This window comes from Apiotrichum porosum (genome assembly GCF_003942205.1).
Source record: "Apiotrichum porosum strain DSM 27194 chromosome Unknown scaffold_2, whole genome shotgun sequence".
Lineage (NCBI taxonomy): Eukaryota > Fungi > Basidiomycota > Tremellomycetes > Trichosporonales > Trichosporonaceae > Apiotrichum > Apiotrichum porosum.
This window is the reverse complement of record NW_021167109.1, coordinates 1,444,317-1,461,042: the sequence shown is the minus strand read 5'-3', so window position 1 is coordinate 1,461,042 and position 16,726 is coordinate 1,444,317. Positions and strand designations below refer to the sequence as shown.

Genomic DNA, 16,726 nt, shown 5'->3' with positions numbered 1-16,726 from the left:
TCCAGCGACCTGGGGAAATCCATTTGACGTGTCAAATACCCCCGTCGGCCTCCACCGGCGCCGGGTCCGGGGTATCACGACGTACGTCAGTCATGAGACGCCATCTATCTCCCAGACTCATTTGGGTCCCTCCACACGAGTGTGTCTCAACATCTCACTTGCCCCCCAACAATGACCTCCCTGGTCATCCTACCGCGCTCCTCGGACGCCTTTAGCGCGTACAAGCCCTCGAAGAATGCGCACATTGACATCCTCGCCCCGCAGGCCAAGGACAAGGGCGCGAGCGGCAAGGTCCTCCGCCTGGACCTCCACCGTGGGTACACGCCTATCTCTACCCGTAGCTTTGTCCTGTGCTCTGAGCCTCCCGCAAGCTACACGATGTGCCGTCGTTGAGTTGACTGACACGTCCCAGAACCCGTGATCCCGCTCGACTCGGCGACCAAGCTCGACCTCATCGAGCTCGCCATCCCGCGCCTGCTCGCCGGCCAGCCGACGCCGACGAGCTTCCACGCCATCGCCAACTGCTGCCGCCACCTCGTGGCGGACCCGCGCGTCGACCTGCGCAAGGTGTACGACAACATCGAGGAGAACCTCGTGAACGCGTGCCGCGGGATCCAGCGCGAGTGCCGCGCGAGTATCCTCGGCGACAGGAATGGGAATGGGAATGGGAATGGAAATGGCGGCGGGGGTAAATGGTTGGGCAGGTTGGTCGGCCAGTGGGAACGCTTCGAGGCGAATGTGGTAGGTTGCTAATCTTGCGGAAAGTGTTGCTGACCTGCGTTTACAGACGCTGCTGGCTGCGCTGTGTGTGTACCTCGACAGAGTGTACTGCATCGAGGGTAGTGGCAACATGAGTATTCTGTGAGCTGGGCAGCATGATTCCTTGCCGGTTAGCTGACTTGTGGCAGGGACCGCGCGACGGCCCAGTTCCGCAAGCTCGTGTGGAGCAACGACCTGCTGCTCGAGAACACGCGCAACGAGTTTCTCGCGTGGGCCGCCGCCGAGCGCGAGGCCGCAGGGTAGGTGACCATATACCGGCGAAAGCCACTGTTGCTCACACCCACAACAGACCCGACGCCGCGCTGCGTCCTGCTGCCACGGCCGTCGTCGCCCTCGCCAACAGACTCGCGACGCCCGACGACCTCGTCAAGCCGTACCTCGTCCAGACGCAGGAACACTATGCGGCCATGGCGGCGACGCACGTGTCCAATGTCGAGACTGGGGCGCTGGGCGCCATGGAGTATGTCAAGTGGGCGCTGGACAAGGAGGCCGAGGAGGCCGAGCGCGCGCGCGCCGTCGTGTCGTCGCAGGTGGCCGACAAGGCGGTCGTGATTGTCCGCGAGGAGAATGGCGCCAAGGTCGCCGCGCGCGTGGTGCAGAAAGGTGAGTGGGCGGTTCAGGTGGCGCGCGACGTTGAACTTGGGCTAACCCACCCGACCCGCAGCGCTCGACGAAGCAATGTACGCCGGGGAAATGGGCGCGATCGTGTACCTGTACATGTACAGTGTGGATTCGCGCGCCTTCAACCTCTTCTGCAAGGCCATCCACGACCACATCGAGACGCGTATACGCACCGTCATCTCGGACCCGGCCAACGACGCCCAGATGATCGAGAGTACCCTCAAGCTGAAGCGGTTTGCCGACCGCGCCGTGGCGGTCCTGTTCTCCCGTCCGCCCAAGAACATTACTGCGGCGCAGAAAGAGGCAGATGACCAAGGGGGGGAGGATGGAGATGGCCAAGACGACGTCGCGATGGCCGAGCCCCGCAAGATCCCCCAGCACGAGCGCCTCCGCCAGCTCGAGCTCGAGGAGGCCGTGCGGTCGGGCTTCAAGGCCGGCCTGGGCAGCAGGCAGAATGCGCCTGCAGAGTGGATCGGTGAGGCCATGCTGTTTAGTGCCATTTCAGTTTGGGGCTGACCTTCCCACAGCCAAGCACCTCGACGCCGCGATGCGCAAGGGCCAAGGGTCGGGGACTGAACGCGAGTTCAACGCCCTCCTCGACGAGATTATCGCGCTCGTGGGCTTTACGAGGGACAAGGACGTGTTCCGCGCGTTCTACGCGTCAGGTCTCGCCAAGCGTCTCCTGCTCAATAAAAGCGCCAGTGATGACATGGAGCGCAACATGATTGTCAAGCTTCAAAATGGTGGGTTCGCGTATGTGATGGTGCTGACCCGCGCAGAAATGGGCGACGAGTTTACGTCTGGCGACGTCATGATGAAGGACCTCCAGGTGTCTGAAACGTGGGTAAAACGTATCTGTACCTCTGCTGACCCACCAGCCTCGTCAAGGCGTACCAGTCTGCTCGCGTCAAGAACCCGGGCCAGTTCAAGGACTCGTCGTATGGCGAATTCACCGCCAACGTCCTCACCGAGTCGGCGTGGCCGCCGTACCCTTTGCTCAAGGATGGGTGGGACTTTAAGCTTACCCCGCAGCTCCAGAGCTCCATTGACACGTTCACGACCTGGTACTCGACCCAGCACCAGAACCGCCAGCTGTCGTGGCGCCACCAGCTCGCCACGGTCACCCTCACGGCCCGCTTCGACAGCGGCCAATACGAGATTGGCGTCAGCTTGTTCCAGGCCGTCGTGCTGCTGCAGTTCACCGAGGCGGACGTGCTGGACTTTATGGAGCTCAAGAGCAGGACGGGCATTGGTAGGTGGTACATGCTTGCCAACGCTGACCTGCGCAGAATCGTCCGAGCTCATCCGCGTCCTCCAGTCCCTCTCCATGGGCCGCAAGGGCACCCGCGTCCTCATCAAGCGTCCAGCAGGCAAGGCCGTCGAGCCCACAGACAAGTTTGCCTTCAACAAGGGGTTTACGAGCGACAGGATAAAGTTCAAGATCAACCAGATCCAGCAGGACCTCTCGGCCGACGAGTCGCGCAAGACCAACGAGCAAGTCGCCATCGACCGCGTCTCGGTCATGGAGGCAACCATTGTCCGCATCATGAAGGGCCGCAAGAAGATGACGCTTCAGCTCCTCATTGATGCCGTCGTCACGGACGTGTCGAAGCGCTTCCCGCCCGACGTCAAGGAGATTAAGAAGCGTGTCGAGAGCCTCATTGAGCGCGAGGTGGGTATACGCGTGAAATGACAAGTGGGCTGACATCTGTACAGTATCTCCAGCGCGACGAGCATGACCGTAACAAGCTGCAGTATCTTGCATAGAGCAAGCAGGGGATGGACGAGGGGATTGTATTGTTGTCTGCTTGTATGCACTAAGCTGTTTATAAATGGGGGCGTGGGATTTCAAATGAAATTAGAAAGGGGTCATTATACTTTGATCTACACGTCATAAATTGAACACGTGGCACATGTGATAAGGGCTCTCGACCCTGAAGGCGGAAGTGGACCAAACAACTGGGCGACTGATTTCTCTATTCCCTCCAACACCATCCAACTACATCTCAACACAACCAACAACCCACAACCCACAGCCATGAGCGCGGCGCCACCAACGCCGCACCGCCACGGGTCGCCCGAGGTCGCGGCCCCCGTGACGGACTTTGCGCTCATCGAGTCGCAAAAGGAGAACATTCGGCCGCTGGCATCTGGCCGCTCGGCAGCGACCCTCGGCGTGCTGTTTGACAAGGCGCGGTCGGACGAAGGGTCCCGCGTCGTCCAGGAGGGCATCGAGCGGTTCCAGAAGGACATTGAAGAGGCCGAACGGCGCGACAGGGAAGGAGAAGACATGGTCGACGGCGTCCAGGACGTGTTGGACGTGTATAATCGGTAAGTGTTGCGGTCGGGTCCGAGTCTGCGTCGGTGGCGACGACGTTGCATGCTGACACCTGCACTCAGCTATGTGGCCTTTTTGGTTCAGCACTTTCCCTCGTCCCCGGCCCAGGTCCTGCCCCTGCTTGAAAGCACGACGCGCCGCTTCGTCGACGATGCGCGGTACGCCCAGGACGCGCGATACCTCAAGCTCTGGGTCATGTACGCGCGCCAGGTGGAGCGCAGGGAGGAGGTGTGGTCGTTTCTCGAGTCGCGCGATATCGGCACCCGCCACGCCAACTTTTACGAAGAGTGGGCCGCGGCGCTCGAGGGTATGGGCCGGTGAGTAGCTGACGAGCTGTCGGTGGACACGCAGCTGACTCGTTGTCCAGCAAGAAGAAGGCCGACGACGTGTACCGTCTGGGCATTGCGCGCAAGGCCGCGCCCATCGAGCGTCTCAAGAACCGACACACCGCGTTCCTCACGCGTATCATGGCCCCGCCCAGCGGCCAGGTGCCCGACGACGACCCCACGCCGGCGCCCACTCCCTCGACGTCCCAGCGCAACGCCCTCGGCCAGCGTAGCGGCAGCAGCGGGCTCGCTGGTGCCACCACCCAGGCGTCCGGCTCGAGGTCTACCAGCACGGCACGCAACGGCGCCAAGATGATGGTGTTTACCGAGGACGCCGGTGCTCCCGCCGAGCAGCCAGAGACGACCCCATGGGACGACTTTGGCACCCGCGACGGTCGCCGGAAGGAGAACACCGTCGAGGCCACCCCGTGGAAGGGCGAGACGCTGAAACAAGGCCGGGCAGTCGCGCCGCGCACGCCCAAGCTCGAGGTGTTCAAGGACTCGGGCGAGGCGGGCAATGTCGTGCACGGAGCGTCCGAGGTGCTAGGCGGGCTCCGTCCCAAGGCGCCCGCATCCGACGCAGAGCTGCTCCGCGCTGACCCTCTGCGCAACTTTGACACTGTCGGCGTGTCCGCCGGCGTCCCTACCATCCCTGCCGTCCATCCCCTTCCGGCACCTCCCAGCGCTCGCAAGCCGCCGCCAGCAAAGAAGAGCAAGAAGGAACACTTCCACGCCGCGCCGTGGGTGTGTCCCACCGGCGGAGCCGACGTGCGCGACTCGCGCGGAAAGATTGAGCGCCGCATGTTCGACTGGGACGCGACGTTCCGTGGCGGCGAGGAGTGGAGCTTTGAGGAGATTCGCGCACGCAAGCTCGGGCTCCTGGGCAAGGACTGGAAGGAGCTCAAGGACTGGGAGCGCGGGTGGCACAAGCCCGGCGCGAGCTCGCCCAAGCCCGTCAAGATTGTGCGCCCGCCATCGCCTACCCTCAACACCAAGCTCGCCAACGAAGAAGTCATGGGTCTCTTCAACCAGACGATTCACGGCGGCAAGGTGCGCGACTACAGCGACGACGACTCGAGCGGCGACGAGGATGAGGACGAGGACGACGGCGACGACGTCGGTCTGCCCACGCCTCTCCCTCCCCGCCACGCCGTCTCCATGATGACCCCAGGCGGCATGGTCCCTCCCACTCCCTGCCCAGCCCCAGGTGCTCGCCAGGCCGTACCCCCTCAAACCCCCAACGTCTTTGCGGATGAAAACGCCAGCGCACCACGCAAGCTCAACATCTTCGCCGACGAGAACAGCGCGCAGGACGAGAACGCCGTCCCACCGAGCAGCACGCGCAAGCTCGCTGTGTTTGCCGAGACTCCCGCTCCCGCAGCCAAGCAACCTCTGGCTGCCCGCACGCCCCTGGCCTCGTCGTCCAAGCCTCGTGCGTTTGGCATCTACGACGCAGACGCCGAGAACCAGCCTGCCGCCACACCCGCGCCCGCACGGGGTAACATCTTCGCCAACCACGAGGCCCAGCAGGGCGGTGTCATTGACGAGGAATCCGAGGCGGAGGCGGAGGCTGAGGCTGAAGCCGAGGCCGCGGCCGAAGCGGCGTATGAAGAAGAAGGCGAGTACTCGGACGACGACCGCGAAATGCGTCGTTATGGCCGGTTTGGCCAGTTCAACATCATGACCCCTATCACGGAGCGTACATGCGAGTACACGACGTACACCGCCACGACTGGACGATCCCGCCGCGCAAGCACGTTCTCGGAGATCGACGACGGCGCATCGGACGGCGGGGCGCTGTCAAGCGGCCCGCTTCTTGCTGGTATTGCCGAGGAGGAAGGGTCGGCCCGCGCCTCCCCTCGCGAGTCTCTCGAGCCTACATCTACAGGACACGCGTCTGACTATGACCGTTCCGGCTCGGTCGACACGGGCGCGTTCGGCGTACCCGAGGGCTACACCATTGCGGTCAAGTTGGATGGCCAGGACATGGACTCTGCTACGGGGATGATGAACACTCTTGTTGTGGTCGACCACAACAACGACACGCAAACCGACGCTCCTCTTCCCGACTTGCTAAACCCGTGCAACCCTGCAGACGACGCGGTGATCAGCAACCTCCTTCGTCTGGTGGACCCGCCCGTGTCCGAGCTCCCACTGTTCGTCGACCGCAGGAGCGAGACCTCCAACCGTTTGGCAGCTTTACAAAAGGCTGCCAAGGCGCGTGCTCGTCGCTCCAGCACGGCTTCCTCCCGCCTGTCCATGGCCCCGTCTGACGATGCCTATGTCCTCGATCTCGCTGGAAAGCAGTACGAGGTGGCAGGCAAACTCGGCGAGGGCGGGTTTGGCGCCGTCTTCCTTGGCATTGACGTTGCTGCTCGCACCGCGGCCGAGGACCTGAGCGACGACGAGGATGACGAGGCCAATGTCTTTGTCGCCGTCAAGGTCGAGAGCCCCGGGTCGCTCTGGGAGGCTGTGGTCCTTGACCGCGTGCACCGTCGTGTCGACGCCGCCCTCTTGCCCTCTATCATCCGGCCTCGTGGACTTTGCTCGTACTCTGACGAGTCCTTCCTTCTCCTGGACTATTCGTCGCAGGGCACACTTCTCGATGTGGTTAACAAGGCCATTGTGTGGGGGATTGCCGCCATCCCCTCAGGCCCATCGACACTGGACGAGCTCGCAGCCCTCTTCTTCACCGCGGAGCTCCTCAAGCTCGTGGAGGGGCTCCATGCCGCAGACATTATCCACGGCGACCTCAAGATCGACAACTGCCTTGTGCGTCTCGACAGCATCCCGGCCTCGGAAGGCGGCCCGACGTCCTGGACACCGCAGTACACCCGGTCAGGCAAGAACGGCTGGTCGCACAAGGGTGTGCGCCTCATCGACTTTGGGCGCGCCGCAGACCTGACCCTCTTCCCTGCTGGTCGGAAGCAGACGTTTGTGGCCGACTGGAAGACGGACGAGCGCGACTGCGTCGAGATGCGCGAGGGCAGGCCGTGGTCGTACGAGACAGACTACTTTGGCCTTGCGGGTATCTGCTACTGCATGCTGTTTGGCAAGTACATTGCCACCGAGACGGTCGACACGCCCGCCGGCAAGCGGTGTAAGATTGACCAACCTCTCAAGCGTGTAAGTGTGGCATTTTTGGCGTCTTGGGAATGAACACTGACGGTCATAGTACTGGCAGACCGACCTGTGGACGCGTCTGTTCGACACTCTCCTCAACCCCGCGTCCCACGGCGAGCTGCCCATCACCTCTCAGCTTTCTGCGCTCCGCGTCGAGATTGAGGGATGGCTTGAGGACAACTGCCAAAAGGGTGGCAAGAGCCTCAAGCAGCTGCTCAAGCGTATCGAGCTGCGCGCCATGGAGAGCCGCCGGGTATGATGAGCACAGAGGAGGGGTGGGAGAGACAAGTGGGACACCGTGTCAGTAATTGTGTAATTGGAACATGTATACGCGCCTTTGGTTACACGAGGACGGCGGACGACCACAATGAGGACGGAGCTCGGCGCTCGGACGCTCGGAGCCAAGTGACGTGTTTAGGCACGGGGACGGAGGCGGACATTGCCAGTTGCGCACGATATCTCTCCCCCTTTCTTTGCCGTCGTGTCGTGTTTCAATCGTCTCTCAACCACCTCCAACCACCATGTCCGATATAATCGAGCGTGACGCGCCGGCCGCGCGCGCAATCACTCCCCCATCGCCATCGCCGTCCCCGCCAGCATCGTCGCGCATGCTCGCGGGCTCGGGATCGGCCGGCTGGCCAGGCGCCAAGAACCCCGCCGCCTCCACTCTTCCCGCGTCTCTCACCATGCCCAGCGCAAGGTCCTCGACCTCCCCTTCCTCCTCCTCGGCGTCGTCCCCGACAAAGACCTCGACGCCCACAGCGACCACCGTGACGAGCATGAGCGCGCGCGCGAGCTCCAATGGCTCGCCCTCGAAACACGCGCGCACCGAGAGCAACCAAAGTGCGGTCAGCACCAACACGACCTCGGACGTGTCGTTTGAAGAGGTCGGCTTTGACGACGGTACCTCCCCCTGGACCGAGGCGCCCAACCTCTCGAGCTTGCACTCTGGCTCGCCCGCAAGGAGCGAGAGGACGGTCCTGGGCTCGTTGGCGACCAGTACTTCGTCGCCGGCACGCGCGAGCGTCAAGACAATCGGCAGTGTGTACAGCGGCCACTCGGCGGGCACCTCGCCAGCCAAATTTGGCGGACTAGGCCTGAGCGTCATGGGCGGGCGCGAGGGCGAGATCCCGCTCGTCCTCGGTATCGCTGTTGTGGACTTTAACCACCTCGTGAGTCTCCTCGGGGTGTTAGGTGGCGTGACACGCTGTGACATTGTGTGGGTTTGGGTTTTTCGCTGACGCCCCCTGTCCTCTTTCAGATCGGCCCCACTGTCGAGTTTGCGTACCCCGAGTCCCTCGCGGCGGCTGTCCAGGCCGATGACGACCTCGCACGCCTCCTCCCCTTCCTTGCGCTCCCGGACGGCTCCCACCTCAGCGACGAGGATTACTCATTCTTCGTGAGTTGCCCAACCTCGTAGCGTCAACTGACAGGCAGCACTGTATCTATCAGCCGCCAGCCGAGGGCGCCCCCGAGACCGATGTCCCAGGCAACCGCACCCTCTTTGGCATCTCGTGAGTGGCTGGAACATCCCAGTGGACAGAGCTCATCCACCCCAGGTGCAACCGCCAGATCGCGGCCGCCGACCTCCTGCGCAAGGGCTCGGACGTGACACGGAGCATGGTCCAAAAGGCAGTCATCGTGCTGGCATCGCAGCCAGTCTTTGGGCCCGTGCGCGACCGCCTCGGCGTCGTGACGCGTGCATTCTTTGCCCAGCGCGACTTTGGCAACACTCAGATCCTCGAGGACTTTTACGAGTCGCTCAACGCAAGCTTGGAAGGCAAGGCGGGCGAGAATGCTATTTATATGGGTGAGTCGGAGGTCGGGGTCTGTGCGCCGCCGATCCGATACGTGTCTGCCACTCTCGCTTGCCTGGTCGCTTGGCTGGAGCTCGTGCTCTCGTACTCGTGCTAATGTCGCCCAGGAACCTCCCTTCGCGAGCTGGTACACAAGTTCCGGCACCGTACCCTTGTGCTCCTCAAGATGCTCCTTTTGCAGAAGCGTATCATGCTGTTTGGCTACCCCGTCGAGATGCTGTGTACATACCAGTACAGCCTCGTGTCCTTGGTACCAGGTGAGCTACGAATGACGCAGCGCAGCTAACCTCCAGGTCTCCTTATGTCTTTGCGGGACTGCGGTGCACCCCATTTGGACGGGCGCAAGAACCGTCTCCGTCCTACCTCATTGCGCACGAGCGATCGTGCCAGTCTCTTGCGATACATGGGTCTTCGTGAGCTTCCGAGCTGACTTTCTAAAGCTGACCTCCAGCCCTGCACCTCTTCGGTGCCGACGCCATGTTCCAGCCGTATCTCCCTCTCCAGCAAATGGACATGCTGCAGGCCCACGCGTGGCTTGTGGGCACCACCAACCAGATTGTCACTCAGCAGCGGGACTGCAAGTATGACGTCCTTGTCAACGTAGGTTGCCGCGGCTTCCTTTGTTAACCTATTCAGATCGAGCAGATGAGCTTCACATTCTCGGATCCCAAGATCGAGAGGTTGGTCCAGCTCACCACTGCCGACCGCAAGTGGATGGACGACATTGTGCGCGTCGTCGAGGAGTCTTGGAACATGGTGAGTAACAGTTATATGTTACTGCAACTGTAGCTAACAACCAGCCCGAGGGAGAACGACCTGGCTTTGTGGGCAGCGACGACGACCTCCGTGCACGATTCGAAGAGTACATTTGCGCCTTCCTCGCGTCGCTCAAGTACTCTGACTTCCTGTCTACCAACGGCGCAGCAATGGGTGCGGCTGAGCAGAACCCTCTCGTCGCCTTCTCCGAGCCATATGCGGCCGCGTTCCGCCGGACAACCGCGTTCGAGGTGTGGGACTCGACCACCGACCCCGTCATCTTTGACCTCAGCGAGCCGCGCCACCCATGCGACGGCCAGTCCAACGCCGTGTCCGACATTGGCATCCGCATTGCCGAGGGCCTGCACGACCTGCGTCTGGACGAGAGTCTGGCCCCCACACGCGAGGCTCTGTCCACGGCGTTCGCCACAACCTCGTCGTCCTTCTTCAAGGCCTTTGACGGCGTGCGGTCCGAGGTGAACAACCGTATCGAGGCCGAGCGCCAGCGTCGTGCTGCCGCAGCAGCAGCGGCAGCGGCCAACCCCCCTGCCAACCCCCTGCCCACGACCGCCGAGACACCTACAACTCCTACAATGGCCGCCGAGGCGCCCGTCCCGGCCCCGGCACCTGCTGCTGCTCCTGCACCCGCTGCACCCCAGCCGTCGACGGACATGCGCGCTGCCCTGGGCAACTTTGGCTCGTCCGTGGGCTCGTTCTTTGGGTCTCGTATTGCCAGCTTGCAGAAGCAGGCACCTCCGCCAGAGAAGAAGAGCGGGCTGAGGCCAATGAGTCTCCAAGCATCGTCCCTCCAGAACGGCAGCCCCCGCTCGAGCCCGCAGAAGAAGCCTAGCGGAACCGGAAGCCCTTCATAAGCGTCAGGTGCTGGACATTAAGGGACATTGGGTACGGAGTGAGACTGAGGAGAGTGTTTCGTGGGCAGAAGAGTGGTGCATGACGGCTGCGGGGATGCCAGCGACCAGTGGGCGATGACTGGCGTCTAAACGTTTATGGCCCGAAGCACGTTTGTCGGCCCAAGGGGAAAGGTCGACGACCAAAAGACTAGACAGCACGTAACACACCATGAGTTTTCAGAGCATGCAGGGCAATACCGGGACACGTATCGTGACAAACATGTTGGCAGCTCGTAGACAGATGCGCTGAACGTCACTGGACGCAGCTTGCGCATTGCCTCCAAACCTCCACATCCGATCGCCGAGCCGGGGCGAAAACGCGCTGTCGTCACCGCTCCTCCCGGCCCCCACTTTCATCATTTCGCCGTTTGCCGCCCAACTTTGATATCCTCCGTGTTTTTACCTTTTAAACCAACCACACCTTCGCTCGTTCCATCGACATCCAACAGCAAACCATGTCGGTCGGCCTCCGCGCCGCACGCGCATGTGCGCCTCCTGGAACCACGCCACTGTTCGCCCGCTCGATCCGACAGTTTGGCAGCTCGTCGCGGTCCTCCTTCCCCCTCCCTTCATCCTTCTCTTCTTCCTCCTCCTCGCCTTTCACCAGCTCGCTCTTCGCCAATGCGCGTGCGGCTCTCCTCAGGAGGGGTGTTCATGGATCGGCGGTGGGAGCGCAGAGGCAAGCTCTCGGAAGGATTATTCCTCGCCGCATCGCTATTCCCGTCACGGAGGGCATGACCGGTAGCGGCGGCTTGCCGAAGCCGAGCATCTGGCGGCCTATTGTGGTGAGTAAGACGTGAGATGGGACCCATGGGTGCAGCCGGGGAGTACGGCCTGCTTTCGAGGTCACTGCGGCCAAAGCTGGCATTCAGTGCTCCCAATTGTCTGCCTACCTCGCTCTCCTCGCGTCACAGCGCTGACCAGCCCAGTTCTGCCTCACCACCTCTGCCCTCGTCTACTGCTATGCCGCGGCCGAAACCAACTCGGAAACGGACTACTGGGTTCAGCGCGTCGCCTCCGGACGCTGGATCGTCCCCACCACTCCTTCCGATGAGCAACTGTGGAAGGCGCGCAAAATCGCTCTTACTGCCGAAGCCCAGGCGCGCGTCAACCGCTTGCCCCAGGTCCTCTCCTTCCTCCCCGACTTCCTCTTCCAGCCCGCTCTCCGCCTTTCCGTCATGTGGGAAGAATCGTCCATCAACCGCCCCATGTCCTATGTGCCCGCCGTGACTTTGATTGGTGTCTTTGGAGGCGTGTTCGCCGCTTGGAAGACCAAGAGTCTCCAGCCGTTCATGACAAAGTGGTTCCTTCACCGTCCTGTCATTCTCGGTGGCGGAGCTAGGGCCGAGTGGGCCAACTGTGTGACCATGTTGACCAGTGTGGTGAGTACGAGTGTTCTCATTGGGACGCTGGGAGAGATGTGCTCTTGACGGCTTGATCGATCGGCAGCAAAGCCGTTTGCTGCACATCTCCCATTTGCCTTACCACCTGCCGTGGTGTATGGCCGCTGACTCTTTACAGTTTTCCCACAAGGAATTCACCCACCTCGCATTCAACTCGATCGCCCTCTACTCCTTTGGCGCCACGACGTACCAGTACCTCGTCAGGGGCAAGGATGGCGAGTACAACCAGCTCAACACGGCCAACCCGGCTCTGCACTTTATCGCCTTCTTCGTCGCTGCGGGCCTCGCGTCGTCGCTCGGCTCGCACCTGTGGACCAACATTGTCCGCCTGCCCCGGCTGCTGCGTACCTTGCAGTCGCCCGCGCGGCTGAGCTCGGCACAGGCCCTGGCCGCGCACCAAGCCATCCTGCCCAGCCTCGGCGCGTCCGGCGCCATCTACGCGTGCGTCACCATGTCGGCCCTGGCGTTCCCCGACGTCAGCGTCAGCCTCATCTTCCTGCCCTTTGTCGCCTTCCCCATCACGTGGGGTGTGGGAGCCATGGTCCTGGTGGACATTGTCGGCGTGTTCCGTGGATGGAAGTGAGTACAACGGACAGGTTTATGATCACGGCTGTGACTGACAACTCGTTCCAGAATGTTCAACCACATTGCACACCTCGGCGGCGCGGCCTTTGGTGTCCTGTATTACGGCTACGGAAGGCCGTTCTTCGAGTGGCTGCGTATCCGGCTCGGTGCCAAACCGCGTCACGTCGCGCCTCGTGCCCAGGCTTAGAGAACACAAACCCCCCTCAACTGCACTTATCTTTGGCATACCCTCTGGCCGCCAGACAAAACACATTCTTCACTGCATATGCACCCATCTCACTGTCTCACTGTCTTGTCTTGTATCTGAAGTGTTCTCTCACAGCCCGACTATCCTCATTATTGACCCAACTGGAAGTAGTACCCAAGAAGGTTTTGGACTCGGTCACAACAAGCAACATACTTGCGGGGTTTTCTGAGTGGTCAGCCAGACACGCCACAAACCACTTACTGTATTCACTTTGGCCAGCTCACTCAGCGCTGGGCCTGGACTTTTTCCTCGGATCTCTCTCGTACGGCACTGGGATCACTGCAGACGCAGGCCGCTTGGCGGCGCTACTGGGCTCAGAGCCCCCGCTGTTCAAAGCCCGGTTTACCTGCGAGCTCGGGGCTGGGTCACCCGTGGGGCTGGTGGAACTGGTGGCCGGGACAGGCGTCTTTGGCGCAATCGGGCGCCATCTAGGGGGGCGCGCCTTTTCGACACCCATCTGCTCTTGAGGGAAAGAAAATGTGCTGGCGGCGTGGAGCGAGTTGCGTAGAGTCTTTACGCGGTACCCTGTTGACGAGGTTGGGGCCTGCACGGGCCTGGGAGCAGCTGGCAGATTCTGGCTTGGTCGAGGAGGGAGTTCGTGGGACCGCTTGTCCTTATCCTTGTCCTCGTCCTTGTCCTTGTCCTTGACGTTTTCCTTCCCTTTGTCCGAGGGCGCAAACGCTCGCTGCGGAACCTTTGTCGAGGGAAGCGCATTCAGGTGACTCCTAACCATCCGTTCGCCGGCTGGCATCTGCTTTTGCACCGGGGAACCCGGGTCACGGGGCATTTCTGGACGAACTGCTGGGCGCATTGCGGAGCGGACTGGAATCGCAGTCTCTGAACGCCGAAGAGGCGTACTCTGAGGACGGGCAGGAAGGCCATCAGGCAGTCGCTTTGGGGCTGAAGGGGAGACGGGGCGGTTGACGGGTATCCGTTGGCGTTGGCGATCGGCATCCGGATTGTCGTCGTCCCAGTCGAGGGGAGGGCGGTAACAGTCGGCATCCATAGGATCCCTGCCAACGGCTGGCAAGGAACGGCCTGAATGCCCCCACCCTCTATCGCGGCTGTTCGGTGACCAAGACGGCCGGCTAGGGCTGCTGCGGGGGTCACTGCTTCGTCGCTGATGGTTCGGAAGATCGTAGGTTGCTTGGGAAGGGCGACGGTCTCCACCAAAGGTCTGGCTAGCACGGGGTGGTGGACTGCGAGCGCGCGAGTACTGTTCAGAATGACGGCGGTTTGGTTCATCGCCGCGGCGACATCCGTCGTCTCTGCGCGCACCATATGTCTGCCGCTCTTGAGGTTCCACACTGGCACTTCGGTTGCGCCGCTCTATGTTTGACTTGCGGGGAGTTCTGACAGTGGGCGAGTAGGCGACACGGTCAGGGGGACGGGAAGGCAGAGCAATGGACACAGGGGGACGACCACGACTTGAATCCGGTGCGTTGAGCGAGGAACGGATGTCACTTTGACCACTCGCCCGGGTGGCCATCAAGTGAGCGAACGCAGAGTCGTCGACATCGTGGTGGGCACGGCCAGTGAAATGCTTGTGGTTGAAGTAATCGGCATCGGAAGGAAGTGCGGTCAGACTGGTGGCAGTTTGAGGAGAAGTTGAGACAGGACGAGGCTGGTAGGATGGACTGAGCCGCGGAGTAGGGGCTGGGTTGGCCAGTGAAAGCAGAGTCTCAGCGACACCCATCTTACGAGGGGATGGCTCCGGGAGGCCTGGTGCCGGACGAGCTGGAGGCGATGCTGGACTGGGCAAAGGTGACTGTGAGGCGGAAGCCCTTGGGTTGGGTGAAAGGTGGGCTGCAGTACGCTTGGTTGCGATAGGAGTCAACTTTTTGGAGTTGGCGGCGACCATGGCCCTTGCTAGCTCCACTGGCGACGTCTTGGGTGGCTTGGTGGTCACAACGGATGGAGCTAACATCTTGGGGGGTTCTCTGGATGGAACCTGGGTGGTGACGACTGTCAACGAGACAGGCCTCTTGGCCGTGGTACCGCCACGACTTGGCGCGGGAAGATTCTTGTGCTTGGCCTGGACCGACTCCTTGTTAACTTTGCCTTCCTCCTTCTCTTTCGCGGGAGCGGGAGCTGAGCTGAGGCTGGAGGATGTTGACCGGCTAGTCTCGTGTGATTTGATCGAGAGGGGTTTGTCCGAGCCGACCTCTGGCACGGGTGGCGGGGAAGGCGTGGGAGTCGCCGACGACGCGTCGTTGGGCTGAAACTCTGAGTCGTCGTCGTTGGCAGGAGGTCCATAACGATAGTCGTAGTTGTCCGGGTTGTCCATTGCGAATTCCCCGTCCATGACGTCGTCCTCCATAGGGTCGAAACCATCATCACTATCGAGGTCCATTTCTTCGACATCGGATGCCACAATGGCCGTTAACCGTCTCTTGGGGGTGCTTGAAGTTTCGGCTTTCGCTTTCGCCTTGCCCTTGGAAGTTTTGGACTTGGAGGTAGAAGCGGACGGTTTGGTCTTGGGTGCCTTCGACTTGGCAGACGCGTCGGCGCGCTCGCTGCGAATTTTGGTCCAACGTGCTCGGTTGGCGGCAGTGGCACCCTTTGGCAAAAAGCGGCCGAATTCGTCACGCGCAGGACCATCGTCGTGGCTTCCCAGTTCAGAGGCGGAGGAAGTGTTGACTGCATCCACGTCCATGGTCACAATCTTGGGAGCTGTTGAGGAAAGTTTGCGGACCTTTGCGGTCGATTTGGGGGAAGGTGAGGAGTCCCGGGAAACAAGCCTGAGGGGAGGCGGCCTGGGGAGGTAGGGTTGGAGGGAGAGGCTGCGCGGTGAGGAGTGCACGGACGTCACCTCCAACAGTGGTGGAAGGCAAGGCGACAGTTTGGTTGCTGAGTGGAGTGACGATCTCGAAGCTACAATCCGTTCACGGGCGGTTTGTGACGCACCACCCTCGTCAGGTTGAGAGACGTCGACTTTGGCGAGCCAGTTGGTGACGAGCTCCGACGCTGGCTCGCTGGGAGTGGGCAACGGGCCGTTTCCCCTCGAGGGGTGGCCAGCAGCAAGTGCGCTTTGGATGCGGTGGTAGCGTTTCCCGTCACTAGGCGGGATGAGGTGCAAGTTGAGAGGAAGGAGGCTGCCTTCACAGAGGCAGTCGGTGATCCACTCCTCCGAGACGCCATCGGCGGCATTGCTCACGAGGCGGGCAATGACGGCGAAGCGGACATCAAGCTTGCCTTTCGCTGAGCAAGGGAAGATGACAATGTCGACGCTCGACTTGGGCCAGTCGTAGACCACCTTACCACCAGCACCCTGTGGGATAGTTAGTTATGGACATACAAACCTAACCCACCTCGATGAGGCCGCAGATGAACTGCTGGTGCCACGGCGAGTCCTCGTTGAGGAAGTGGAATGAGATGCCGCTGAAGAGGTTGCGATTGTTGGGGACCTCCTGTCTGCTTTTTATTCTGCGGTCAGCCAAACGTCGCTGTCTCGGTCGCAGCTTACAACTCGAGGCCACCGTCATCCAATGCACCGAGTATCTCGAGGTCCGAGTCAGAGTCAGAGCCTGAATCTGAACCTGAACCCATGCTGTTGCTGTATGTATGTCAGGACACGCAAATGGGTGGATGGAATGATGCAAGAAGGTGAGGACAAGTGCAAGCGACGCGACACTCACGTTCCGGGGCTCTCCATGTTTCGCCCTTCTTGGGAAGACGAGTAGCCGCCAAACAGCGACGTTGAGTGCTGGGTGTCTTGGTTCGGTGTCGCTGGCTGATGTGATGGAGGTGAAGACATGGCGCTGGAGTCGGATGGGGGCTTGAGAGAAAAAGGGAGAGAAGGGGGGAGGGGAGGAGGGA

General features: G+C 61.5%; 5 protein-coding genes across 5 annotated transcripts; 4 read left to right on the top strand and 1 right to left on the bottom strand.

Annotated features, from left to right (window-relative positions):
* Window positions 1–171: 171 nt before the first annotated feature.
* On the top strand, window positions 172–3,168 carry EHS24_004584 (uncharacterized protein; the record flags this gene model as incomplete). The annotated part of the gene is made up of 11 exons (XM_028620150.1): window positions 172–313; window positions 413–741; window positions 788–861; window positions 909–1,019; window positions 1,070–1,383; window positions 1,445–1,876; window positions 1,929–2,144; window positions 2,181–2,241; window positions 2,280–2,653; window positions 2,691–3,073; window positions 3,118–3,168. 11 exons carry the CDS (start codon window positions 172–174, stop codon window positions 3,166–3,168), a joined length of 2,487 nt encoding a protein of 828 aa, XP_028479122.1.
* A 271-nt stretch (window positions 3,169–3,439) lies between these two features.
* Window positions 3,440–7,447, top strand: EHS24_004583 (uncharacterized protein; the record flags this gene model as incomplete). Its single annotated transcript, XM_028620149.1, has 4 exons — window positions 3,440–3,732; window positions 3,802–4,056; window positions 4,107–7,191; window positions 7,241–7,447. 4 exons carry the CDS (start codon window positions 3,440–3,442, stop codon window positions 7,445–7,447), a joined length of 3,840 nt encoding a protein of 1,279 aa, XP_028479121.1.
* Window positions 7,448–7,709: 262 nt separating this feature from the next.
* Window positions 7,710–10,633, top strand: AVL9 (late secretory pathway protein avl9; the record flags this gene model as incomplete). The annotated part of the gene is made up of 9 exons (XM_028620148.1): window positions 7,710–8,360; window positions 8,450–8,587; window positions 8,626–8,702; window positions 8,748–8,998; window positions 9,113–9,262; window positions 9,299–9,418; window positions 9,457–9,605; window positions 9,642–9,761; window positions 9,806–10,633. The coding sequence occupies 9 exons, from the start codon at window positions 7,710–7,712 to the stop codon at window positions 10,631–10,633; spliced, it is 2,484 nt and encodes an 827-aa protein (XP_028479120.1).
* Window positions 10,634–11,127: 494 nt separating this feature from the next.
* On the top strand, window positions 11,128–12,847 carry EHS24_004581 (uncharacterized protein; the record flags this gene model as incomplete). Its single annotated transcript, XM_028620147.1, has 4 exons — window positions 11,128–11,457; window positions 11,602–12,054; window positions 12,122–12,654; window positions 12,709–12,847. The coding sequence occupies 4 exons, from the start codon at window positions 11,128–11,130 to the stop codon at window positions 12,845–12,847; spliced, it is 1,455 nt and encodes a 484-aa protein (XP_028479119.1).
* Window positions 12,848–13,127: 280 nt separating this feature from the next.
* On the bottom strand, window positions 13,128–16,664 carry EHS24_004580 (uncharacterized protein; the record flags this gene model as incomplete). Its single annotated transcript, XM_028620146.1, has 5 exons — window positions 13,128–15,580; window positions 15,815–16,178; window positions 16,219–16,321; window positions 16,374–16,463; window positions 16,546–16,664. 5 exons carry the CDS (start codon window positions 16,662–16,664, stop codon window positions 13,128–13,130), a joined length of 3,129 nt encoding a protein of 1,042 aa, XP_028479118.1.
* Window positions 16,665–16,726: the final 62 nt, after the last annotated feature.